The 26,373-nt window shown below is 34.4% G+C and overlaps 4 protein-coding genes across 4 annotated transcripts; 1 reads left to right on the forward strand and 3 right to left on the reverse strand.

The window, feature by feature from the left end:
* Positions 1-10: 10 nt before the first annotated feature.
* On the reverse strand, positions 11-5,501 carry LOC661517 (uncharacterized protein). The gene is made up of 11 exons (XM_008198547.3): positions 5,252-5,501; positions 4,985-5,198; positions 4,726-4,931; positions 4,479-4,678; positions 4,218-4,431; positions 3,870-4,158; positions 1,753-1,983; positions 1,125-1,702; positions 920-1,080; positions 522-680; positions 11-472 (listed from the first exon to the last, which is right to left on the reverse strand). The coding sequence occupies exons 1-11, from the start codon at positions 5,315-5,317 to the stop codon at positions 409-411; spliced, it is 2,382 nt and encodes a 793-aa protein (XP_008196769.1). The 5' UTR covers positions 5,318-5,501; the 3' UTR covers positions 11-408.
* A 124-nt stretch (positions 5,502-5,625) lies between these two features.
* On the forward strand, positions 5,626-23,035 carry Marf1 (Meiosis regulator and mRNA stability factor 1). The gene is made up of 14 exons (XM_967630.5): positions 5,626-6,160; positions 7,903-8,184; positions 8,242-8,420; positions 8,681-8,819; positions 11,990-12,271; positions 12,323-12,523; positions 16,030-16,218; positions 16,267-17,301; positions 20,044-20,274; positions 20,329-20,791; positions 20,845-20,981; positions 22,314-22,364; positions 22,413-22,662; positions 22,708-23,035. Exons 1-14 carry the CDS (start codon positions 5,756-5,758, stop codon positions 22,755-22,757), a joined length of 3,894 nt encoding a protein of 1,297 aa, XP_972723.3. The 5' UTR covers positions 5,626-5,755; the 3' UTR covers positions 22,758-23,035.
* MFK8-5 (prismalin-14) lies at positions 12,556-12,901 on the reverse strand. Its single transcript, NM_001416386.1, has 2 exons — positions 12,865-12,901; positions 12,556-12,809 (listed from the first exon to the last, which is right to left on the reverse strand). Exons 1-2 carry the CDS (start codon positions 12,874-12,876, stop codon positions 12,648-12,650), a joined length of 174 nt encoding a protein of 57 aa, NP_001403315.1. The 5' UTR covers positions 12,877-12,901; the 3' UTR covers positions 12,556-12,647.
* Positions 23,011-26,301, reverse strand: ND-PDSW (NADH dehydrogenase (ubiquinone) PDSW subunit). Its single transcript, XM_967591.5, has 4 exons — positions 26,039-26,301; positions 23,432-23,567; positions 23,240-23,379; positions 23,011-23,192 (listed from the first exon to the last, which is right to left on the reverse strand). Exons 1-4 carry the CDS (start codon positions 26,124-26,126, stop codon positions 23,080-23,082), a joined length of 477 nt encoding a protein of 158 aa, XP_972684.2. The 5' UTR covers positions 26,127-26,301; the 3' UTR covers positions 23,011-23,079.
* Positions 26,302-26,373: the final 72 nt, after the last annotated feature.

Here is a 26,373-nt window from a genome sequence, read left to right on the forward strand (position 1 = left end):
AATCCCCAGGTTTGAATATAGTCATTTATTTATTTAATCCGTTATACACTGTAACAAACGTATACATTTGAAAATAAATTTCTACAAAAACGAAACACAAATAGCTTCAATTTTTTTTCTTGTTACAAAAGCTTCAACAGTAAAGGATTAAAATAAGTGATCTTGGTGTAAAGTCGGTCAAAACTGCGACATATAAAGTTATTTCCAACGTATATTTCCCAGCCTTGCCCAGGTGATACCAACCACTTAAAAATTGAACTGATCACAAGATAAACAACGGTAACTACATTAAAAGTACATTTAAAAGCCATTTGTAAACAGTCTTAATATTAAATGCACATTTACATAAATATGGAAAAATCGATCTAAATAAATAAAAAAATAAATTAGGTAATATTTTGATTACGTTTAGATTCGCTGAATCTCAAATAGTTTTACGTCGGTGTCGTACCAAACCGGCGGATCGACATTCCTACAAAACAACAAAAGACAATCACGCGTCTGGACCAATCACAACTCACCTCAAATAAATCACGCCCCACATGTACGTCCTAAACCAGGTGGTCGTCCCCGAATTCGCCTGATACTTTCGTATGAGAATAGGGTGCGGCACCGGTAACAGCCCCACCAAAGTTCCATGTTGCAGGAATTTCAAAATTTCGCTTTCGTCAGTTAGGCCTCTGCGAAAAGTTTATTTTTTTATTTTTAATTTTTTTAATAATCAACTGTAAGTGTTAAAATTCTGATAAAGACCAGACTACGGAGGACTATAACTTAGGAGACGGAATGAGATACAAAATCGCAGGATTTTCTGAACCCAAAAAAATTAAATAAAATACGACAAAAGCTAAAAATCTGATCAACAGATCGTCTATTTACCAGTTTTTATTTTTAATTTTTTGCTTGATTGATTACTTACTTATCGATGCAAATTTTCTCAACTTGCGGCACCAAGACCTGCAATAGCCGCATGATGGTCTGGAGGGGCAGTTTGGACTTCCACGAGTGCACCCATTCGCCGGTGGGCGTCCAATGGGCGGGGTTCTTATCCCCGGAGGCGGAGACCCGCAAACTGTTTCTCTAACCAACCAATAAAACGCACTTACATGGCTTAGACAACTTACCGTGGCCACGGATTGGCGCGACGGACTGCGACTCAACTTCTGCTCACTGTTATCATTGGTCGGTTCTTCGGGCGTGCTCGCCGTGGGCGTGTTCATAGTAATCGACGCCATGCCATTGGTCAACAATTGTTCGTTTTGGTACGAGGGGTGTGCCGGTTCCTTTTCGGTCATTTGGCCGATTCCGGGCGTGTCCGGAAGTGTGGCTTTCAACGTTCCGGGTTCTGCCGGAAGTGCCGGATGCGACCCTTCCATGGCCAACTCGGCCACGTTTTCGTGACTCGTCGTCGACGACATGCGACTTCGCGTTCGTTTGTTTAGCGATTTTGCAATGGTGCCATAATCACTTGGCAGGTTTGCCAGATTGTGGAACACTTGGCGTTTCCGGATTATGGTATACACCAGGTTCGAGTTACCGTCGAATTGGTACTGGATTATGTTGTTGAAGATTTCCAGAAGGAAAAAGACTAGGTGGTGATTGGTCGAGGAGGAAAAGAGGAACCAAGGTGTACTGAAAGCTTCTAAAAGGTGCAAAAGCTTCGTGCTTGCGACCATTGAGAGGGTTTTCAAGTATGGAGATACTGAAATTTTGATTATTTTCGCAAAATTTTTGTGTGTTTGTTTTACCAACCATTGACTAGAATTGTGAGAAGGCAATCGAATAGTGGTTGAAGTCTTTGGTGGCCGGTGGTTATTATTTTGTGAAAAACTATGATGAGAAGGTCGGCATGTGTGCCGGTAAAGACGGGAATGTCCATTGGAATTGTTGCGGTGTAAGGTTTGTTGAGGCGAACGCCGAAATTTCGCTCTCCGCTCAATAAAAGCAAAATAAATACTCCTATGTGCATCAGGCCTACCCTAGCTACAAGAAAAAGTAATAACAATTGTTTAGATAAAGCAGGGAAAACAAAAAAATTTTTGGGAAACTCTCCTCTCTCCCATTAAGAGAATAAACAAAGACTAGATAATTTCACTTAAAACTTACTAACTTAAGTAAATAAATTCTGAATAACAACGACGAAAGAGAATAAAAATTAGACACATCAGGTGTTTACTCAATAAAATGTAAATATTGCAATGTTTATTATGTTGGAAAAACGTTTAGAATTTTTAAAACGTAGATCCAGAAATTTGTACCAAAATCAAGCATTTTCGCCAAAATTGATATTAAAGTGGTTCATTTGTACAATAATTTTTGTCGTTTATGAGCAAGGAAACATCGATTGAAACAACAGTCGGACGATTTCTTGCTCTAAAGCGTTAAAAATCGTTGTATAAGAGCTGAAATTACTTTATTCTGGCCTAAAACAACGATTTTAGTAGCAGTTTTGTGGAAAGAGCTAAAATTCTTTATTTGGATGAAATACATGACTTTAAACACCTATTATCTTAAAATTACTTGGTTTTTAGGCGATTTTTTGGCCGAAAAAAGCAAAAGTCGCTGTACCGAAGATTGAAATTTTCGTTTTAGGTCAGCAATTGCAGCCTTTTTACTGCGATTTTTTGCCGTTTTGGACCAAAGATTTGTCCGAAATTAAATAATTTCAAGGAAATTAGTGATTAAATCTTCGTTTGTAGCCAGTCTAAAGTGGTTTTAGCATTTCTACAGCGAGATTTGTCGTTTTAACCTAAGAAATCCGCGCTTTCGGTGACAGAATAGATCATATCCCTAATTTTCTACAACGAGTTTTGCTATTTATGAGCAAGGAGTTGTCCAAAATATAATGATTTCAACAAAACTGGGCTTTGTATCGTCATTTTGAGGCAATTTAAAGTGATTTTAGATTTTTACAAGTCTTAAAAATAACACACGTTTTAAGGTTTTGTTTGAAAAAACTAGCAATGATTTTCAATTAATTGAAATTTACAAATTAAACAAGAACAAGAATAAAGTCGCACTAAACCACCAAAACAACTTTGAAATATCTGATCTATTAAAAGTCCTATAAACTTACAGGGAAAGTCTACAGAGACTTTATTTTTCCACTTATCTCTAAAATTAATAATCGCACAAAATTCAGCGTTTGCTTTTAAATACTTTGTTTTTCTCTATGTCCATGATTTTTTTTTCAGAAATTATTTCCAATAAAAATTAATGAATTACAATTAGGTAGCTTGACAAAATTATTAATTCTTATGTTATTTCACATTTGAGAACAAGCGATGCTTACAAATTTTTTGTGTGGAGAAAATCAGTAAAAAAATGTCGTCAGTCCCAAGAAATAATTAAGTAAAAAATGAAAATTCAAAGAAGTAATTTTGGTGCTAACAACAATGTTATATTTTATTAATAAGGAGGGGTACAAAAATTCTGAAATAATTCATAAGTATAGAGAAAAATAAGAGTAATACCGAACGCTGATTTCTGTGCAACTATTAGTAACACAGCAGAAAATACTTTCAGCACACTAACCCCGAATTTTTTCATTTTTTCGATCTTACATCACAAGCTGGATGTTTTGTAATATAATTTTATTTTAATATTTTTACGTAAATCAGTTAAAAAATTGTTCTAATTTTAATTAAAGTCATAATGCATAAGAGAAAAATTTTGATTTCACATTCATAAAATGGTGTAGAATATCTGATACAGGTGAATTTAAAAATAATTTAAGTTTCGATTTTATAAACGTATAAAGAAATATTTTGAGAGTAAATGACCAATACTTTGGTTAAACCTTTCGCAAAAATGAATCAATCAATAATTCACTTAGTCTGCGAAAAATCGGACAATTGTTAATAACTTACACTGATCGGCTCTCGAATCGTTGAGATGATAGAGAATAGGCACCAGTACTTCCAAAACGTCGCTACTTTTCAACACAAAATACAAAAACTTCTTGTTATAATCGCACATTTTCCAAAAAAACACCAACAACTCCTGATGAAAGTGCACTTTCTTGGTCGAATTCGGCAAGTACGTCTGTACTAAAGGGTTATTCAACAATCTTGTAACACCGGTAAGAATAAATTCGAAGTCTTCGTCGCGGTGTATCCGCGAGAGGTAATTAATAAAGAGATTATCGGGGACCGTACTCTACAACGAAAAAATTAAATTATTTACGTCCCTTAGCCAGTAAATAATTTTTTTATTACATCTTCGCCCTCTGCCGGACTTGACGAACTCGTATCGTGATCCAGCGTCACAATCAAAATCTGCAAAGCGGCTTCAACCAATGGCTCAAGCGAATCATTGAAAAGTAGGTGGTTGTAAGGCACCCCCAAGCCCACGGGGTCATAAGCACAGACTGTATTCAAAAGCGAGGTAAACATGGGTAGAGCATGCCGGTTTTCAGACGAAGTCAAATGACTAAAAAATTGAAAAATAAAAAAACACAAAAATTGCAATATTCTTACGCTATCCATTTGTTGGGATTTTGCGAAATGTCGGTCGGGGGCTGATACATAGTCTCGCTAAAGCAAGTCAACAGTAGTTTAAGTAGCTCAGTTCGGTTGGAGTCAAGCACGGGGCTGCGTGGGGGCGAGTGCGCAAACCCGACCCCGGCCTCCCATATGTACTCGCAGCTATCAATCGCCGACAATTCCTCGGCTTTATCCTAAAAAAACGTGTAAAAATCGGGCAAAAACAACTGGGGGGACTAACAGGGCCACTTTTTCGGCTCGCTACCACCGTAAAATCCGGGCAGAATAGCAAGTCACAAACGGCGTTTAGCAACGACTGTGCCAACGGCACCGACTCATCCTCGTCCTCCCCTTGGCTGGGCAGCGACGACCAGAAAAATCCCCGCCACTCGGGGTCCTCAAAAATATACGGCAAGATCCGCGTCAGCAAGCGCGCACAATTCAATACTGTAAGTAATTATTATTTAACAAATTGTTTTATCCCCCGTAAGGGGTCATACCGGTTTGTTGCTCGTGCTGCGTCCTACAACTACTATCAACAGCCTTGACTAACTTCTCCACCGCTTTGTAGCATAAGGTGGCGAGATTCGACGGCGCGTCTTCGCGGAGCGCCCGGATTTCGGCCGCAGGCACTAGAGTGAATATGTCTTGGACGTTTGTAACGTTCTCGGACCAGAATTGCTCCCAAAACGAGTCGTCATTCGCATCAATGGGCTGAAACATGGGGGTGAATTTGTGGGGGCTTATGGCACCAGGGCCGGGGCTACCTCTGATTTGGACGTCAGTTGCACCACCGCTTTGCGGAAATTCAATTTCGTGTCGACGTTACCCATATTTTTCGAATTTAAGTTAAAGTTTGACAATTTGGACTGACATTACGAAACGTCACTTTGACAGGTTCGACGTCAATGACCCGAGGGGCCGTAGTGGGGTTTGCCGCGACGTGGGGGCTATTTACAGTGACGTAACGCCAACTGTTATCAACGACACGCGATAATTTCGCGTTTATTGATAATGATTGATTGTGATAAGGGGCAGGGGTGCCAATGGTTACGGTGAAAAAAATCAATATTGTTTTCTGTTTCTGTCTGGCTGGTGCGCTTTCGGTATCGCTGTCTTTGTTTGGTGGCTTTTTGCGCAGCTAACTTCACGTGTGTTTAGTGTTGTCCTCAAGATGTAACAGTGAGGGTGAACGATTTTAAAATGTGATTGTTTGAATAATGTGTGGTAATTTTAATTTTCTCTTATCGCAATGGTTTGACTGATCAAAAATGCATTCAACTGGCACCAATTCGCAAGACTCCAGCGACGATTCCCATCAGAAATTCAATTTGTCCGATAGTACAGGTACTCGAGCAAAATTCCGTTTTCCACCGAAGCCCCGGCTCTCAAAAAGCGTGAATAATTCCTACGTGTCGTCGCAATCCGATAGTTCAACAAGCGCACAATCTTCCCGCAAGCCAAAGCGGAAAACAACCCAATCAAATCGACTGCCACCTTTGGGTATATTCTGGGATATTGAAAACTGCCAAGTACCCAAAAACACGAGCGCTTCAGCTGTAGTACAAAGAATCAGGGAATTTTTTTTAGAAAAATACCGCGAAGCCGAATTTCTGGTCGTTTGCGATGTGAAGAAGGAACGGCCGCAAGTCATACAAGAGTTGCACGACTCACAAGTGGGTCTAGTCAAAGCCAGGGGATTTACTGAAGTATACCGGATTATTTACGTAACTTGCCCTTGAAAAGCCTTATTAAGTACATTCTAGGTTTCAATTTAAATAAATAAGGCCTGTTTTTTGGTAAAATTAAATCTCAGTTAAATTTTATCTCTCTGTTAGTTGCTAAGGAAGTGCGAATCTGATTGGTGTTGCCATGTTTTAACTGGAGTTTAAATTTATCTCACCGTTAAATATCTTTCCAGAAACTGGTCCTGAAATTGTTAAAGGGGATGCTCGAAGGAGATATTGTTAGATGTTAGATTTGTATAGAGAATGTACAGCCGCACAAAAAGAAAATGACGCGTTCATAAATGCAAGCCTACATACAGTGCAACCTCGATCCCTGTCAAAAAATATCAGAGATATACATACGACTAACCGTTTGGAAAACACCGTTAAAAGTTTTGTCTTGTCACAAGTTGTCTCAACTAAACTTTCTTCATTATCTCTCAACTTTTCGGAGTTATTTTCTTAGAATTGAGTATTTCTAACGTAAAATGACCGTCGGAATCGAAATTTGCTAGAATCAAATCGCTACGACTAACCGTTCGGAAAATATCGTCAAAGTTTTGTCTCGTCACAAGTTGTCTCAACTAAACTTTCTTCATTATCTCTCAACTTTTCGGAGTTATTTCCTTAGAATTGAGTATTTCTAACGTAAAATGACCGGCGGAATCGAAATTTGCTAGAATCAAATCGCTACGACTAACCGTTCGGAAAATATCGTCAAAAGTTTTGTCTCGTCACAAGTTGTCTCAACTAAACTTTCTTCATTATCTCTCAACTTTTCGGACTTATTTTCTTAGAATTGAGTATTTCTAACGTAAAATGACCGTCGGAATCGAAATTTGCTAGAATCAAATCGCTACGACTAACCGTTCGGAAAATATCGTCAAAAGTTTTGTCTCGTCACAAGTTGTCTCAACTAAACTTTCTTCATTATCTCTCAACTTTTCGGACTTATTTTCTTAGAATTGAGTATTTCTAACGTAAAATGACCGTCGGAATCGAAATTTGCTAGAATCAAATCGCTACGACTAACCGTTCGGAAAATATCGTCAAAAGTTTTGTCTCGTCACAAGTTGTCTCAACTCAACTTTCTTCATTATCTCTCAACTTTTCGGACTTATTTCCTTAGAATTGAGTATTTCTAGCGTAAAATGACCTGCGGAATCGAAATTTGCTAGAATCAAATCGTTACGACTAACCGTTCGGAAAATACCGTCAAAAGTTTATTTTCTTAAGTAGTTAAATTATCACTGTATTTTGGATCCGTCTAATTTCTATACGTTATTGAATTTTAAAAAAAAGCAAACCCACAAAAAATAGAAATGTTCTTTTGTATATTAAGTTATCACTATATTTTTGGAAATAAAGTTTAATACTCGTAACTTTAACTTCTTTGCTTTTAGATTTTCGAACTCATCGTGTCTTAATTAATTATCATTTGCTAGGATTTTTTTATTTCAACAATCAATTATTTTGCAACAAAACCTTTTACGTTAAGAAAACATATTAAACACCACTCCCAACATATTATAAAAAATAATAAATTAAATACAATGTGTCACATGGAGCCATCTCTATAGTGTGTAATCGTTATTGTTGCCTTGTGAAGGTTTGTCTGGCTACTTTAGTACATCCACTGGCTTTGGGTCTAATTTCCCTCATTTTCACCGATTCTAATCGGTCCTCCTTAGGTGAATTTGATCCACGTGGCGTCCACGTCGAAGAACGCCGCCGACGAGAAGTTGCGCCAGTCGTTGAGGCGTTTTGCGGAAGTGTTTCCGGCGCCTTCAGCGGTGGTTCTAATTTCCGGCGATATCAACTTTGCTGCTGATTTATCCGATCTCAGATATCGCAAAAAAATTCGGGTGATACTAGTTCATAATACGAACGTTGCTGATGCTTTAATTTTATGCGCCAACGAGCACTACTCCTACGGGAACATCACCGAAGGCCTCCCGAAGGAAAAGCCCAAGGTGTGACACTCTTTACGCTCGCAACTGTACCCCAAACTAATCAATTTCGTATTCAAGGGCCCACCAAAGGAATTGTCCTTTTTACAAATCTCCAACCTACCGACCAACATAAATGCGTCCACTATCAAAAACCGTTTGAATTTTTTAAGCAATAATTGCGGGGGACGTGTGGTGGAAGTCCAACATGACGAAGGGGTTGCCTACATCCGGTTCTCCAATCAGGACTTCGCCAACAGGTTGGTAGCGCCGAAATCACTGGTTTTTTCGCTCCACTTTGCAAAAACAACTCGCGCAAAAAATTTCTTCTTTCGTTCGAACATGTCGTCTTTACTTTCCCAATAAATTACACAATTTCGCGATTTTTGCACCAAAATGGCTCATTTCAAACCGTACGAAAAGGATTATAGGTGAGTTAGTTACACTTGTGTCCCCTAAAACAGTCTCAAAAATTGTCGATGTTAATGGCTCTGACCACGTGTTTGAAATTTTTCCCTAGGGCACAGAAACGAATTCATGGAGAGGATGTCTTCGGGAACAAGATCAAAGCTGTTACGCCGACCTTGCGGAGTTACACCGGGCGGAAGGTTAAGGATGGGGCGTTCCAAGGGGCTCGGGGGCAAGACAAGAGGTTTCACGTAAGTTCTGCACGTTTTGGGGCTGGGGCGTTTTTTGATGAGATAAATTAGTGGTGGCTCGGTATTTAAAACACATTAACTTGTTCAAGTTTGATGCCAGGAAAAAACGTTCATTTTTGCTTTAGAGAGGGGAAATAAAGCCTGATGGAGCATTAAATTCTCACTAGTAAGAGATAAATGTCATGGAAAAAATCGAACTTTTACTATTTTCCACTCTGTTCCATATTTTTCAAACTTCTTTATTTTTTGTAACTATAAACAATCAAGTTCAAGTCTGTAAATAATTATGTAATGAGAACATAAATACGCAAGCTTGCGAACTTTAGGGCTTGCCAACAAACTCATTATGTACGAATTGCTTACAAAGCTTTATACGGCGAAAATTAATTAATTTTTATTTTATATTTTAAAGAAAAAAATATGTTTATTAAATGTTTCATAAAATTGAATTTAATTATTTTGTTTTATTTGCAAGTAAAGAAATATTTTAAAGTAGTACTAAACGGCAGATTGCGGTTGTGGAAATAAAAGAACCTAAAGTTAGAACTAAAATGGAAAAATAAAAGTTTTAAGTTAAACATTTTAATACGTGTTCAGAGATAGATCGCACTTTATCGAAAAAAAATATAATAGCAACTACCAATAAGTACTGTGTGTATTAATGCTTTTCTAGGAGGCGTTTAATTTTTTTTTAATTTCTTTAATGTTATAAGTGTAGAAACATTACTTTTACATGTAAGTGGTTTCTACAAAGAATGCAATCTCGTTTCTTAAAGACTTTAGCATTTGTGATCCGCACATAACAGTCATTCATTGATTACGGACGGGACATAATTAAAGTTTTATATTCAAAATTACTTATCTTTTTCAAAAAGATAGTAATAGTTAAAGTGATGATATTAATTTAAACGTTCACCAATCACCAATGTATGCATGATTACCTAACAATTTAAATACATGCGAAATAATTGATTATGGACGGGACACGAATAAACCTAGAAAATAATTGACTCTAAATAAGTAAAAAAAACCTGTGTGTGTAGAACGTAGAAAGATTGAGAATGATTTTTTTCATGAAAATAGGTAATACGGCGGAAGTGTATGATAAAACGAAGAATGTGAGATTACGGACGGGACGCTAACAAAAATAATTAACAATTAACATTTTATTTAAAAAAGATCAGTTCTTGTGAAATTGAATTTGAAGTACGTTTAACAATTAATATTTAGTCGTTGATTACGGACGGGACATAATTAAAGTTTTGTATTCAAAATTACTTATCTTTTTTAAAAAGATAGTAATAGTTAAAGTGATGATATTAATTTAAACGTTCACCAAGCACCAATGTGTGCATGATTACCTAACAATTTAAATACATGCCAAATAATTGATTACGGACGGGACACGAATGCACCTAGAAAATAATTGAGGCTAAAATAAGTAAAAAAAACCTGTGTGTAGAACGTAGAAAGATTGAGAATGATTTTTTCATGAAAACAGGTAATACGGCGGAAGTGTATGATAAAACGAAGAATGTGAGATTACGGACGGGACGCTAACAAAATAATTAACAATTAACAATTTATTTAAAAAAGATCAGTTCTTGTGAAATTGAATTTGAAGTATGTTTAACAATTAATATTTAGTCGTAAGTTTTGGAAAAAAAAAGAATTTTATTTCAGTTATAGGCTTAATATTTGTCACTACTTTTAGAAACATAATTTCCAATTTGAAAGTTCTTGAGTTGGATTCTGTAACATTATTATTATTTTCCTACCTAGTTTTTTTACTGAACGCAAAAGCTGAAAGAAACAAAGATTTGATTTGTTCATTAAAAAATTATATTTTGGAACGAAATTAACAGATTTTTCATAAAAATAATTCAGATCAAAATTTATGCGAAAGTTTATAATTACTGTTGTCTAAAATGTTGATACAGAATTATAACTATTTATTTGCTGGACATAATACTAATTTTAATCATTTTATTGAACGTCTAAAATACCCATAAAGTTGACGCCTATACTTGCATACATTAAAACATAAAAACACGAAATTAATTCGCAATTCGTTAGATCAGCAGTTTATGCAAAAAACGTTCATTGAAAAATGCATTTCTTAAAGTTTTCTCAAATGTCCCTTGTAAACATTACCTAGAACACAGTACGTAACGAAATTATGTTTTTTCGGCAATTTAGTTCCTTGAGGGCCCTTTTTTTTCGCAAAAAACACTTCATTATTACAAATTAGAGTGACTGGGTGTCTGACGTCAGCTCTGCTAGCCCGTATTTTTATTTAAATTTATCAAAGGCTTGGCGATACAAAAAAAAGTCTAAGGAACAAAGTTGTAGAGAATTTAATTTCCTATAATATAAAAAAAAGTCTGTGACACAACGTTTTCGGTATAAGTAAATTTTCTGATATGATATACGCCAACATTTTAAAGAAAATCGTTTTTTATACACCTTTAGTTTTACCATTTTTTCTGTACTTTTAACCGTTTCGATACGAAGCGCAAATTTTAAATATTTTTTTACATAATTGCCGGCAATTTTTAGTCGGCAGTTTTTCGCAGCAACATTTCTGCATTTTTTCGAAGCAGTTAATGAAGTGGTCGAATTTTCAAACGATTTTTTTTGAAATTATTAGCCTTAGAAACTTACCCCAAAAATTCCGAATTTATTTTCTGTTTATAAAAGTACTTTTCCAATTTTTTTACAATTTGGGATGCGGCCGTTTTTTTTTTTGGCTTTGATATTACCAGAATTTTTAAAACCCATTTGATTTTGAATTTTTTTATCGTATAAATATCTTCTTCGAGCAAAATAATAAAATGTGAAAAGATGCAATCGCAATTTTTGAAAAAAATTAAAATATGGATCAATTTATTGTTAATGCTAAATTTTGTACGTAAAAAATTACTTCATCACCTAGATTTGAACCACGAGCCGCCACTGCACCAAATGATGATTAAGGCCGAGTTTGAGCCTCGAAAGTCGAATTTCGGTTCATCCGTGAGTTCCTTTAGAGGACGTGATAACGCGATGAAGCACAGTCTGATTTAATTGCAATCACAGGCGGCTGAGGCAATTTTCCACGGCCTCCTTTGGTATTAATTTTTTGCCGTCTTGATTTTTTGTAATTTTATAATGGTACATGTCCCTTGAAGGAGCAAGAATTCGGCGTCCGTCCAATGGCCCAAGCATCGTCCCTTATGGACGTGAGTTACTCAACTCGTCGTCCTCGGACACCTCAGGAAACCACCCTCCAGCAGGTGCTGCCAAATCGTGTTCGTCGCGCAAGCGGAAGTTCCGAATACAGCGACGATGGCAATAAAATGCTAACTGATTGTTCCAAACCCGTGGATCTTATTATTTCAAACCTGGATCCTGCACTAAATGTTAAAGAATTGCGAAGATTGCTAACAAATATGTTGAAGGAATATGCCACGGTACTACGACCGTAATATAATTTTTTCGTTTTGTTAATAAAATTGTTCCAGATTTTGAGTTTGAAAGTAGTGATGCAAACTGATGGCGTTCCCGTGGCTAGCATCAGAGTGAATAATCAACAGGCGGCTCAGTTTATTATTTCGCAGCTTCATAGACAAAAGTTGGGGCATAAGAGGATCATGGTGTCTTATGGACAGAGTAATTCCCCGGATCCAGAGGAGCTGAGGGCCATGGTTATAAGCATATTACAGGTACCTGTAATTGGTTTTGTATTGAAGAAAACTTTTTGATCAATTTTTTATTTATTATATTGCATGTGGGTTGTGTAAGTTTCGCAGAAACGATAAAACTCTTAGGGATTTTGTTTAAAATAAACTAGTAGTAAGCACCGCCATAGTAGCCGGCACCGTATCCACCATAGGCGTAGGGGGCGGCGTAACCGTAACCACCGTAGCCGACAGCGGAATAGTCACCGTAGAATTGGGGTTGGGCCTTGGGGAGGGCGAAAGCGAAGGCGACAAGGGCCAAGAAAACGAACTAAAAATAATAATAATAAAAATAATAATAATAATAAGTTTTAATGGAGACTTACCAATTTGAACATGTTGGTTGATTGGTTGTTGTGACTTGTTGAATCAAATCTGATTTTTGCGTACCAGTGGTGGCGATTTTATAGTAGATTTTGTGGGGGTGTGTCGCCAAATCACACACACCTATCCGAATGCTAATTTTTTAAATGAATATATTGGACAACTTTTTTAAGTTCCATCGTACTAAGTGGAATACAGGTTTTTCACGGCCGTTGTCGTATAAGTCCGGATTTTGCTCCATTTTTCCCATGTCTTTTGTGTTAAATGTGACAGGTCACACTATTACCTAATTATTATTATTTGATTTGAATAATTTATCGATATGTGAGGGCTTTATGTCGGCCAGTTTTTTATTGATGTTACTCAAAGTGGTTGTTTTTGTGTTAATAAATTACGATTTTTATTGTTTCCGCGATTTTGGAGGAAGGTAGATTGCATTTAAACTGGTTTTGCCAAATGTCGATGCAAGTTGATTGAAGGATCTTTTGACTTGCTTGCATTTGATTTAATGTCTTGCATTGTATTTATATTTAATTTTTTACAAAATTCGATAGAAGGACGTTTTAGTTTAACACTTTTTCATTACATATTATGGCGTAAATTTTTGTTTTTCATAATTGTATAAAGTATAAACATAAGTTAATTATTTGTCAAAGAAAAACCATATCGTCGAATTTTAACCATTTGTCGCAGTGTTACAACCGTTTAAAGTTATAAGTAAATTTTCTGAAAAAAAATTACTGGGTATACAGTGTGTTCCAAGTTTTAGTGCCAGTCAAAAAATAAATACTTCTATAGTGGCGGTCAGCTCGATTTGCGTGTGCGTCATCAATTTCATTTTTTCATTACCAACACAAAGCTGTAAAAAAATTATCAAAAATAATGCAAATTTAAACAACTAAAGGGTATCTAAGGGTGGTATCCTTGAACAGTAATTTACATTTGCACTTCGACAACACCGTGAAGTGTCACGAATTTGTCAACCTGACATTGACAGTAAATTATAGACGTCGTCGCATGGTTGTCGAAAGTGTTATCGGTGTTAATCGCAAGTATTTTCCGTTCGTTTATTGTGCTTTGTGATTTGCGTTTCGTTAGGTTTTTGATTCTGCGTTTGTTAGTTCTTGTTTTGTGAATCTGTATTTTTTGTGACAACTCATAATTTCAACACTTCGTAACCTCAAAAAGTATTTGATAGTTTGTCACCGCTATGCCCCTGCTATGTAAACGTAGTGACAGAAATGTCAGATGACGCACACGCAAACGGAGCTGAGCGCTACCATAGTTGTCCAAAAGAAAAAAATGGTACCTCTGACGATAGAATTTTTAACACGCTTCAGTTTGATGCTTTAATGTTATCCCACTTTTTCATGGTATGAACGTGATATGCACAAAACTATTTTTTTCCAAATTATCGTAATCGTTTTTTATAATAAAATTTCTCCTATTTTTTAAATAAATATTCCGAAAGTGAAATATTAAAAATACACGACGTATTGAAAAAACAGCTCGTGTTTTTGGTTATTTCAGAAAAAAATACTGAACACGGAAGATTGGTGCTCTGAACTATACTTAAAGAGGAAATAAAATACTTTTAGCACTATAGTGACCTCTTCGGGATAAATTGACTTTTGTTTTAAGTTGAAATTGTCAATCGATAATTCGTCAAACCTTTTCCATTAAAATAATTGACTCATCTCCTAATTTGCGATAGCGTTAGAAAAAAATTCGTTTTTTAATTCTGCGTCAAATGATATAAAAATAACTGGGCCATTAGTTGCAGCCATTTTCGGTTTTTATTTATTAAATTTGTCATTAAAATAGTTGACAAATAGAGTTTTTGTAAATAACACATCGAATGATATAAAAATAAACAGTAGGTGTTCCCGTTTAAAATAAGAAAAATGAAAAGCTCTAATTCATATCAACACAGAAATCAGACAAACTTGATTAACTTAATAATAATGATAGTTTTCAAGTTATGATATTAAGTATCAAGTTTTAATAATTCCTGACTTTTTTTCACTGTAATTTGACTTTTTTTTCTTCATAATTAGAGTAAGTTTAGTTTAGTAGAAATTGTATAATTTTTATGTTGGATACACTTCTTTTTTTGTAATTTTTTATTTTATTTCCAACACCTGTTGGAAATAAATGAATGATATTATTTTTGACAAGACTATTAGACTTTATTTAATAAGTGCCTAGAAATTATCGTATTAATAAAGGGACACTGTTTGTATTTTCTATTAATTTTAAAACTAAAGGTATAATATCTACTTTTTTGTTTTAATAACACCAACTCAATGGTATATGATAGAGAAATGCTTACAAATAAAAGTAAAAAAATTGCTTTAAAGTTGTTGATAAATAACGAATTTTAAATAAATTATTTGTGGTAACGTGTTTTTTTTTTAATTCAAAAAACTTTAAAGTCGGATAGTAAATTTAAAAATAATTATTCATCATTAGGGAAGGATAATTACTTAGCGTGAAACATAAAACATTAAAAAATAATAAAAACTGAAGAAGCTTATAAAATAAATTTGTTAGCTCCAATTTTTTTAAAATATGACTAGGAATTTTTTCAAATTTTTTCCCGTAATCTACATATGATTCTCAACAACGTACCACTGAATTGTTTCAATGCTTTTTTAACACTCAATAATCAATAATATTTTCCTGAAACGCATCCTAGAGTTTAAATTACATCTACAAAATATCAAAAGTTTAACTTAAGAAGAGCACTAATAACTCTGAGCGAAAAACAATTGACATTTAAAGGATGGATAAATAGGAGTAAAAATCCTCCAGTATGTATTCATAATTTTTACACAAGGACATCAGATGCAAAGCGTGTTTATCTTTGTATAAACAGATGTTATGTAAATTGAGTGTAACCTTCTGTCAGGTTATTAGATAACCAGATTGCTAATAAAAAAATCGAATATCTATTGTTATTTTTTGCTGCTATTGGGACGTAATTGGAGAGAAATTGAAAAATAATAATAATAAATAAATAAATAATAACAATTGAAAAAAATTCATTAATTTCGTGTTGCCAACTTGATTTCAAAGTCTTAGGCACCTTTGATTAGTACTTTTCTGTAAAAAAATCATGACTTAATTTATTTCATTGTTGCCAACACTTTTGTTTCAAATTCCAGGAAGCCCCCGACAACAACATGCCCCTTTTCAAATTCATGGAACTGCTAGAATCGCGTTTCCATTGCACCGTTTCCGTTTCGGAAGTGAACAAACTGAAAGACATTATCAAAATCAGCGACAATCTCGGCTCTCGCATCATTTCATTCACCCAACAAATGAAAATTTTCCCGCCACCGAACTTGAGCAAGGTTGGTACCCCTTCCCCCTTTCAACCATTCAAACTGAAACTTCCCTAGACTCTAACACCGTACTGTACAATCCACTGCGCCGGTGGTTTACCCAATCTCGGTTGGTGCGAACTGAACACCAACCAAAGCCCCAACATCATGATGTCTTTACGCCAGTTCGCCGCCGCCCTCGACGAACTCCTCACCCTGCACATGGATTCCATGCCATTACTGAGTTTCCAGGTCTGTTACGAGCACGTGTGCCATCAGCCGCTTCCGGTGGACGCCTCCGGCGTGCCTCTGGAGCACTTGATCTCGTGCGTGCCCAACGTCGAGATTAAAAACTCCGGTCCGAATAAAAACATCAAAGTTATTAAGCGCGAATTGAAGGGCGAAGTCGACGAGGAGACGGTGTTGAAAGCTGTGCCCCCGTCTTTGGCCCCCAACATCATCCTGCTGTGTCGGGAGGTGGTCGATTTGCTCAAAACCACCGATAGATGTCAGCTGCTCCTCAGTAAATTTATCCCAGCCTACCACCACCATTTCGGGCGTCAGTGCCACGTTGCTGATTACGGTTACATCAAATTAATTGATTTATTCGAATCAATTCCACATGTTGTGCAAATAATCGGCGACGGGACGCGAAAAATCATCACGCTTTCGCATCAAGCGCAAATGCGCCGTTTTACGTCGGATCTGTTGCGAGTGTTGAAAGTCCAGCCGGCAAAGCAGATCACTGTGGGCGATTTCCCGGCCGCCTATGAACGGGTCATGAACCGGGTGTTCAATCCCGTTGATTATGGATTATGCACGTTTCAAGATTTACTGGAAGAGGTGCCCGATAATGTTGTGGTGATTACGCATAATGATGATAATTTGGTGATTTCGGTGCCGAAACGCGAACAAACCGCCAAAGAAATTATGAAAACTAAGCAATTTGCAATGGAGGTTATTGATATTTTGAGACATTCCCCCAATTGTACGATGCTTTTTACCAAGTTTGTGCCGGCGTATCATCATCATTTTGGACATCAGTGTAGGGTCTCGGATTATGGGTTTACCAAGTTGATCGAGTTGTTTGAGGCGATCCCTGATGTGGTCAAGGTGAGGTGGTGGTATTTTTGTTAGGGTGGCAGCACTGATTTCCGTAAACACAAATTCAGTGTTGCCAATAGAGTTTGCATCGAGCATTTGTATTTTTTTTTCAATTTATTTCATTGGTAATGGAGCTACAAGTGCATTTTTTGTTTAGTATTTGAGTAATCGTGTATACTTTAGTGGAAAGGCAATTATTTATGAAAAACAATTTTAAACTTTAATTATTAGAGGAAAAAATAACTTTACCAAACTGTTAACGTATCAAAAAAATTTGAGATGTAGAACATTGCTTATTTATACTCCTATATTGTTTTATTTAACAATTGCAAAATTAACAAACTAAAGAAAATCAATTAAATTTACAAAATACATTGAAAATATTGTGAAAAGACAATTGTAATGCTATAAAAAATAAAACTTTTCTTTTTTCAGTTTCAAATCAGATTTTCACTGAAACTGTAAAGTCATTTGACTTCAAATATTCCTTAATTCAAGAATAAAATTATTGTACGGTTCATATTTACTTTATGTTACGCTCTTTTGTTTACGTTTTTTTTTCTTATACTATTTACTTGATAATCGTGTTGATTTAATTTACAGTTACTTTAATAAAAGTATAATTCAACTTATAATTAATCAATAGTTGTGGTCTTATGTTTATAATTTAGCGCATTTATTACCTTTTATTGCATCATGTTCTTATTTCTGTTGAGTTTACGTTACTTGTTCTTACAATCCTTTCTTTTTTTACGTCATATTTTATTTATTTTTACTAGCCTTAGCAAGTGATCGTCTTTCAGAAATTTTAACACAAATTTTTTAATTAAATCAAACTATAATTGCTTTAATTCGCCTAAAACGTAAATATTTTGCATAAATCAGTTCAAAACCCGCCAAATTATGTCGAAATCACAAGAAGAGTTTTGGCACTTTTTTAATTTTTTACTATAATTTTTCACTAATTTTTATCAAAAAGCACCAAATTAAGATAATGAAGACAATGTTCTGGTATTTTCCAAGCTAGTAAGGTGATTTTTCAGTTCGAAATTCTGAAAAAATTAAGTTCAATTTTAAAATGACACGCATTCATCGATTTTTATTAATTTTCCGCACCCGAAAATTCGAAAGGTTTATAGAATATTATCATAAATCTTCGAAAAAAATTACCAAATTTGTGTATTTTCGTCAAAAATATTAAAAAAGAACCCCAACTATCGTCAAATTTGCGCCGTTTTTCAAGCATTTTTACTAAATTACGTTCACCACTATACTGTTTCTTAACTTTTTTAAAGTTAGATTGCATTTTTCGGTCAGAAACTCCCCTATTTCGCGAAATTCACAATAAAACATTACCAAATTGTAGCCGAAAAAAGACCATGTTTTTCCCGTTTCAAACAGTTTCAGCACTTTTTCAGCCTGAAACACAAATGTTTTGCAAAATTTCGTCCAAAATTTTGTGACTCGGTAATTTTGGAGCTAGAAACTTATTTATTTCCCTAAATTTTGTCAAAACTCGTCCAAAAAAACCTCAATATGCCTATCAGTTTTAAAATGGTACTGTGTTTTTTATGATTTTCTACTAGTTTTTGACTCCAAAAATAGAAATTTTTGGCGAATTTTCAACACAAAGTCTCCAAATTTGTGTATGTTTTATATTTTTCAGTCAAAAATAATAAAAATTTCCAAACTGTTGTCAAGTTTGAGCTGATATCCAACATTTTTGCAAAAAAAAACAAACTACAATTAGCTCACCATTCATTATTTTTTAGTTTTCTCAAGGTTTTATCATAGCATTTTTCGAAATTCACTTATTTTAATATTTTGCAAAATTCAAAAATAAAAAAATTCAAAATTGGGTCGAAAAAGACATCTTTTCCCTTTTTAAAACGTTATAGCACTTTATTTTCAACCTGAAATATAAAGGTTTTACAAAATTTTGTCCAACATCAGTTCAAGCTCCAACAAATTGAGTGTGCTTTTCATGTATCGTTCATTTGTCAGCTAGAAACTCAATTATTGTAAAGGCCAAACTTTTAGAATATCTTTCTTCGTAATTTATAATGTTTTGTGTAAGTGTTATGATTGTCTCAAATTTGTCAGGGTTTGACTTTTTCTTTTTTGGTATTTCTTTATGTATATTTCATTTTCTTGTTTATATATAAAGACTATTAGTAGATTTATTATATTGTCCACTAGACAAGAAGTCTATAGCGAAAAAAATAATTAACTAATAATTACGCAAAAAAACGCCCAAAAACTTCAAACTCAAAGTAAACTTTACGGGTCTAAAGCAAAAATTAAAAAAAATGGTTTACTATTTGCCTTATTTGAGGCATCTCTTGCAAAAAAATTAAGTTTCTAGTTTTATCCAGAAGAAAGATATGAGGGTGTAAACACAAATTTTATATTCTTTTTTTAAGTGGTTACCTATTATCCATTTTTAATCACCCAAACTTTATTAATTTGAATCAAAATCGATTAAAAGATCAATTTTGTGTAAATTTTTTTTTGCTTTACAATTATTTTTATTTAGAACTATTTTTTCTAACTTCTCCTATTTTGAAGAATATTGGAAAAACAGTTCGTTGTTTTTTTTTTAATTTCTCGGGGGTTAAAAAACCAATGTATTTTTTTATTTATTCAAAAATTTAAGTGTATATTGCCAAAATTTTGATTTGGACTACAGTATCTGTCTTAAACTTTTGAATTAAAAGCTTAAATCCAAAAAATGTTCACCAACTGTTGCAGATTCAAGAGTTAGTCGAGGGTGAACGTACCATAAGCCTTACGTTGATCCAATCGCTCAAGATTTTGGGCGCGCAAATAGTGAGTTTTGTGAAGAATTCACCGACCTCGAGTATTTTACTCGACGAACTTCCGGGGATTTACCTGAAAGAGTGCGGCTATCCGCTCAAGCCGCAAGTGTACGAATCGGAGACGTTGTTGGAGTTGTTTGAGAAACTCAGTGATTACGTCCAGGTCCGGAAATGACCGAATCGTGAATTGTGTATTTTTATAATTTTTTTTCTGTAGGTTGTTGATACGAGTTCTGGCCGTTTGGTGGTGGCCGTCGATGCGAATTTCCTCGCCGTTGCCAAAATTCGGGTCTGGGCCATTTTACTGAAGGCCCCATATCGTAAAGAATTTTCCAATTTCAAATACGAATATCAATCAAGGTACAATAGCGATATTGGAATCAACGATTTGAAACAGTTGCGCACTATTGTGACGTTATCGGTGGATAACGATGGAATCTACATCGCTTTAACCGATTTATACGTCATTGCGGCCCAACTGTACCATCTACTGTACACCAATGGTGGGTCCATTTTGTTCACTAATTTACCAAGACTGTACTATCAAGCATTTGGCAAAAATGTTCGACTTTCGGAGTATAAAATCAACACGATCGATCAATTGTACGAACAGTTCGATTTTTTGTTTTTTATCTGTGGTTACAAGAAGAGTGTGCTTGCACTGAACCGGAATTTGGCCGGTAAGTTAGGGACCTGTATGAAAATTTGTAATATTTTTTTCGGCAAATCTTAGAATATCAGGTACCCGTACCTTCGCAAATTTGCAATTGGAATCATCAGACGAAGAAATCGGCGCCACCTCCGATAACTAAATCGTCAGGGGCGGTTCGGAAATATTCTCCGCCCAAACCCGACACTCCGCCCACTCCTGTGAGTATAGCACGTTTTTTTATTTAGGTTTTTCAATTTTTCTCAAAAAAAATAATTCGCGAAACATGTGCCAAAACAATTTAATGTAGATGTTCTTTCAACAAATTCGCCTTTTTTGTTTTCCTGTTCGTTTAAAAAAAATTTCAACTCAAGGTTCAATACCCTTAACAAAATTAATAAATATTGCAATTAAAACAGTTATATCCAGATTGTTTAAAAATTTCCAAGGTTCTCCCTATTCATAAAAAGAGCAATATTGAATCAATACACACACTACAAAAATTAATATTCGACATTTTTACCAGTTTCTATAGGAGTTCCACAAGAGTCAGTTCTAGCACCTCTTCTATTTTTAATCTATATTCTATATAAATGATTTGCCTACGTTTATAAAAGATACCAAAAGTGTACAAAAATTACTTCAACTAAAGTTGTTAAAAAAATAAAATAATAAAAAAAATTGTTATTTTATTAAACTGTATTTCAAAGCAATACCTAGCGTACCCAGTAAAAATTCTCAACAACGGACACTGATGGGGAATCTTTAATTGTCCCTTGTGGGGAGGTGTCCGTTATTCGGGGGTGTCCATTAAGGGAGTTTTACTGTATGAATTTTTTTCGAGATTGTACTGTATTTGATGTATGTGTTTTTATTCTACAGCATAGCGTTTCAGGAAAAAATAATTTATTTTATATATTGTGAAGTGTACAATAATTGTAACTATGATTTTTTTACTATGTTGCCAGATCAATTCTTTAGCTTTCTGGATAAAAATCACAATTTTGAAAATTTAACGTGACGATTATTATAAATAATTTGCAGTTTCTTTGACCTGTAAGAGTAGAGAAACTTTTATTTTAAGAAATTAAGAGAAAAAAATCTTTACTTCTTGATATTGTTAAGAATAATTGAGAGGGAATTTTTTTTTCTCTAGTTTGTTGGAACGTACTGTAGAGCTTATACGCCAATTTATGTGCACTCTCTGTATATTATTGACGTGACGTCTATTATTATCATTAAATGAAAAATTCTTTAAGCCTTAAATGAATAAATAGTTTTATTACACAGACAATAGAGAAAAAATATGCTTTAAATCAAGCTAACGACATCTTGAAAAAAATCAAAAATAGATCAGTGTATATATTTTTAAACATGACGATTTATTTTTGAAAATCTCATATCATTTAAAAAAAATTAATCAAAAAAAAATTTGAATAAACGTCTACAATAAAAATGAAACGATAAAAAAGTAAAAATAAAAAAACAAAAATTAAAAAAATTAAAATAAAAAAAATAAAAATAAAATCTTCTACTAAAGGGATTTTTTCCAGTCTTGGAGCATTTGGAGCCCGCTGAGGAACCCCTCTCACGAGTCCGAAGTGGTAACCAACCAAATTGACATTATTTCAAATTTTGATTCGCGTTTTTAGAATTTGGCAATTGAATTGCCCATAATCCAAAATCCGCAACCGATGGGTAATCCGTATGACTTGATTTCGCCAGCGAAGCTCCTGTTTTCAACAAACCAAAATCCGTGGGGCAAAGCCCCCGATCCGGCCGAACTGCCAATGCCTGATAAACTAATGATGAAAGGTGTGTCTGATGATTCGACTGATTCTGGTGTTAATTCAAAATTGGAAAATTCACCGTCTGATAACGAAACTGAATCAGGGGCTTGCGGTGAGTGATTATTTAGTTTTTTATTTTTTTTTAACGTTGTGTTAGGGTCAGGCGCCAAACGTCGTTTCCCCAATTATTTGAACTTCGATAAGTAAGTATCGTCTACTTTAAGTTGTCACTGTGATTGTATTTGTTAAGTTTTTTATTGTTCAAGTTGGTGACACTGTCGGTTGGATGGGTAGCGTTACCAACTTAATTTATTGTCTGTAATTTACTTTATAATGTACTGATGAAAGATTTCGTTGCTCAGATGTTGTACAAATATTTTTATAATCTTCGTGACTTTGTAATTATGTTCCGTGTACTTTAAGTTTTACCAGCATTGTAAAATTTTTGAAAATAAATAAATTTGTACTTTTCCAATAATTAACAATTTATTTCACTATACTATACACCGGGACTACATTGAAGGCAGTTTCATTCCGTCTTTTTACCTGAACCGACGGGGCCGTGGCGGCGCTCCCAAATCATGCGGTGCTTTTGCTTCATGTACGCGGTCTTGACGTTATGATAGCCCCCCAAGTCGCCGTCTGGAAGCCACAACTCAAGCCCGAGTTTCGAAAATTTTCTTACCCACATTTGATAAACCAGTTGGTTTGTGCCTCCTCGTATTGGTTCCAGAGCGGCTTACACTTCTCCAAGTGATCGGGGGCTTCGTAGAGAGTGCAATCCTCGAAACGGGCTCTCAGAATTGACAAAATGTTCGAGTCCACTAGCCTGTTACATAACACTTTATAACCCCCTCAAGCGACCAATTGGGGCCGATTACCTGTCACGTTTGTACTGGGCATCGGCTTCGTAATAACACACAACATCGTCCGTGTAACACTCGTCAATGGTGGGCACCCGACGGAACTTCTGGTGGTACCATGGGTAGCTCTGCTGGTTGGGTTCCACGATCTTTTCTAAAAAAATTGTGATTATACAGGGTGTTAGCGAAATAAATGCATTCCTTTCAAGAGCGTGTTCTACAAGTGATTTTAAGGGGTGTCCTACATACAAAATGTTTAGAAAAAGAATTCCCCTGCAGAGTTATTCGCATCTTAAGTTAAAATAAAAATTATTGAAAAAAATAAAAATCAAATGTGCTATGTGCCATGGCCTTCTTGTTGTAAACACGTTTTTAAACAAAAAATCAAGATTATCTTGTTTTTATTAAACTAGAACGAAAAAATCGCCAAATTTGGTCGAAAATTACAAAAAATTCACCTTTTCTAAACGTTTATTCAACAAAAACTCAATTATTGCACAAAATTTAAAAAAAAAATAAGCCAATAAATCACAAATTATGACAAAAATGACATTACTTTTGCAAGTTCTGAGGATTTAAACACATTTTTAGACCAAAAATCATATTTTTCTTCCTATTTTTATTAAACTAGAACGAAAAAATTAGTAAATTTGGTCGAAAATGACCAAAAATTTACTTTTTCTAAACGTTTATTCAACAAAAACTCAATTATTGCACAAAATTTCTTAAAAAATAAGCCAATAAATCACAAATTATGACAAAAATGGCAAGTTTTGAGGATTCAAACACATTTTTAGACCGAAAATCATGTTTTTCTTAATTTTTTAATTAAACTAAAAAGAAAAAAATCACCAAATTTGGTCTAAAATGACCAAAAATTTACTTTTTCTCAGCGTTTATTCAGCAAAAACTCAATATTGCACAAAATTTCTCAAAAAATAACCCAATAAATCACATAATTATTACAAAAATGGCATTATTTTTGCAAGTTTTGAGGATTTAAAAACATTTTTAGACCGAAAATCATATTTTTCTTCCTATTTGTATTAAACTAGAACGAAAAAATTACTAAATTTGGTCGAAAATGACCAAAAATTTACCTTTTCTAAACGTTTATTCAGCAAAAACTCAATTATTGCACAAAATTTCTTAAAAAATAACCCAATAAATCACAAATTATGATAAAAATGGCAAGTTCTGAGGATTCAAACACATTTTTAGACCGAAAATAATGTTTTTCTTTCTATTTTTATTAAACTAGAACGAAAAAATTACTAAATTTGGTCGAAAATGACCAAAAATTTACCTTTTCTAAACGTTAATTCAACAAAAACTCAATTATTGCACGAAATTTCTTAAAAAGTAAGCCAATAAATCGCAGAATTATGACAAAAATCATATTATTTTTGCAATTTTGCAAGTTCTGTATTTAAACAAGGTTTTAGACCAAAAATCAAGTTATCCTTTCTGTTGTTATTAAACTAAAACGAAAAAATCACAAAATTTGGTCAAAAATGACCAAAAATTTACCTTTTCTCAGCGTTTATTCAGCAAAAACTCAATTATTGCACAAAATTTTTCAAAAAATAAGCCAATAAATCACAGAATTACGACAAAGATGACATTATGTTTGCAAGTTCTAAGGATTTAAACAAGGTTTCAGACCAAAAATTAAGTTATCCTTTCTGTTGTTATTAAACTAAAACAAAAAAATCACCAAATTTGGTCGAAAATGACCAAAAATTAACTTTTTCTAAACGTTTATTCAACAAAAACTCAATTATTGCACAAAATTTCTTAAAAAATAAGCCAATAAATCACAGAATTATGTCAAAAATGGCATTATTTTTGCAAGTTCTGAAGATTTAAACACGTTTTTAGACCACAAGTTTTTCTTCCTGTTCTTATTAAACTAGAACGAAAAAATCGCCAAATTTGGTCGAAAATGATCAAAAAATTACCTTTTTTAAGTGTTTATTCAGCAAAAACTCAATTATTGCGCAAATTTTCTTAAAAAGTTAGCCAATAAATCACAGAAATATGACGAAAATGATATTATTTTTGCAAGCTCTGAGGATTGAAACACGTTTTTGGACCAAAAATCATGTTTTTATTCCTGTTTTTATTAAACTAAAATCACTAAAACGAAAAAATCAGAGGTTTGCAGAAATATGTTAAAACTAGGATAAAATTTGGTCCCCCTTTAAACTAAAATTGACCTGTTTTAGCATTTTTTCCAAACTTGGACAAGACTGGAGATTTCATGGGGTCACCCTGTTTGATATAGAGTTTATTTCAATGATCATTACATAACACACAAAACTGTTAATTGTATGTTCAGTTTTAAAAAATCCATGTCAACCCATTGCATACAGTTCCACAGAAGCCCCAATGTTCAGCAAAATAAAATCTTCACTGCATATTTTGATTTAATTAAAAAAATGTTTTGAGCCATAACCGCTCATAAAACCATAACCGGGACAAAATGTAAAGGGCCAAGACAGAGCTGGACTGCCTATTTAAACCAAAACATTATCTAAAAATCGCGAACATGTCCTGGTAAAACCAGAACGTTTGCTCACTCAAGGGGCAACCACAAGTTTGAGGTTAGTTGGGGCAACTTACCCCGAACCCAAACCGTCGGCGTCACTAGAACATTGGCAACGGAATTGAAGAATTTCTCGACAATATTTCGGGGCTCCACTTCTGGCATTGTTATTTTTCGAAATTAAATATTTTAAGCTTGAACCCTATGACAGTTGGTGACTACGGCGTGAAGTTGGCCACGAGTTGGATAATCACAATTTGGCAATTTCCCCCTAATTAAGCCGAATTAACGACTGGTCATTGTAATTTCAATCGGATTAATTACGATTCGTGTTTTGTGTTTTAATTGTGCGTAATTAAAAAACGGAATGGTGTGAAGTTGGCGACGTGACAATTGAGCGGCCGATCGAGTC

This window comes from Tribolium castaneum, chromosome 6, assembly GCF_031307605.1.
Source record: "Tribolium castaneum strain GA2 chromosome 6, icTriCast1.1, whole genome shotgun sequence".
NCBI lineage: Eukaryota > Metazoa > Arthropoda > Insecta > Coleoptera > Tenebrionidae > Tribolium > Tribolium castaneum.

Bases quoted from the DNA above. Each gene is read 5' to 3' on its own strand.
- LOC661517 (XM_008198547.3), bottom strand. From the start codon at position 5,317: ATGGGTAACGTCGACACGAAATTGAATTTCCGCAAAGCGGTGGTGCAA. The intron at 4,159-4,217 runs GTAATAAAAAAA...TTTTCGTTGTAG, and splicing joins GTCCGGCAGAGGGCGAAGAT to AGTACGGTCCCCGATAATCT. The intron at 1,081-1,124 runs GTAAGTTGTCTA...TTGGTTGGTTAG, and splicing joins CGCGCCAATCCGTGGCCACG to AGAAACAGTTTGCGGGTCTC.
- Marf1 (XM_967630.5), top strand. From the start codon at position 5,756: ATGCATTCAACTGGCACCAATTCGCAAGACTCCAGCGACGATTCCCAT. The intron at 12,272-12,322 runs GTACTACGACCG...AAATTGTTCCAG, and splicing joins TGTTGAAGGAATATGCCACG to ATTTTGAGTTTGAAAGTAGT. The intron at 20,792-20,844 runs GTAAGTTAGGGA...GGCAAATCTTAG, and splicing joins ACTGAACCGGAATTTGGCCG to AATATCAGGTACCCGTACCT.
- ND-PDSW (XM_967591.5), bottom strand. From the start codon at position 26,126: ATGCCAGAAGTGGAGCCCCGAAATATTGTCGAGAAATTCTTCAATTCC. The intron at 23,380-23,431 runs GTAATCGGCCCC...GTTATGTAACAG, and splicing joins GCCCAGTACAAACGTGACAG to GCTAGTGGACTCGAACATTT. The intron at 23,193-23,239 runs GTGGGTAAGAAA...TGTGGCTTCCAG, and splicing joins AACCAACTGGTTTATCAAAT to ACGGCGACTTGGGGGGCTAT.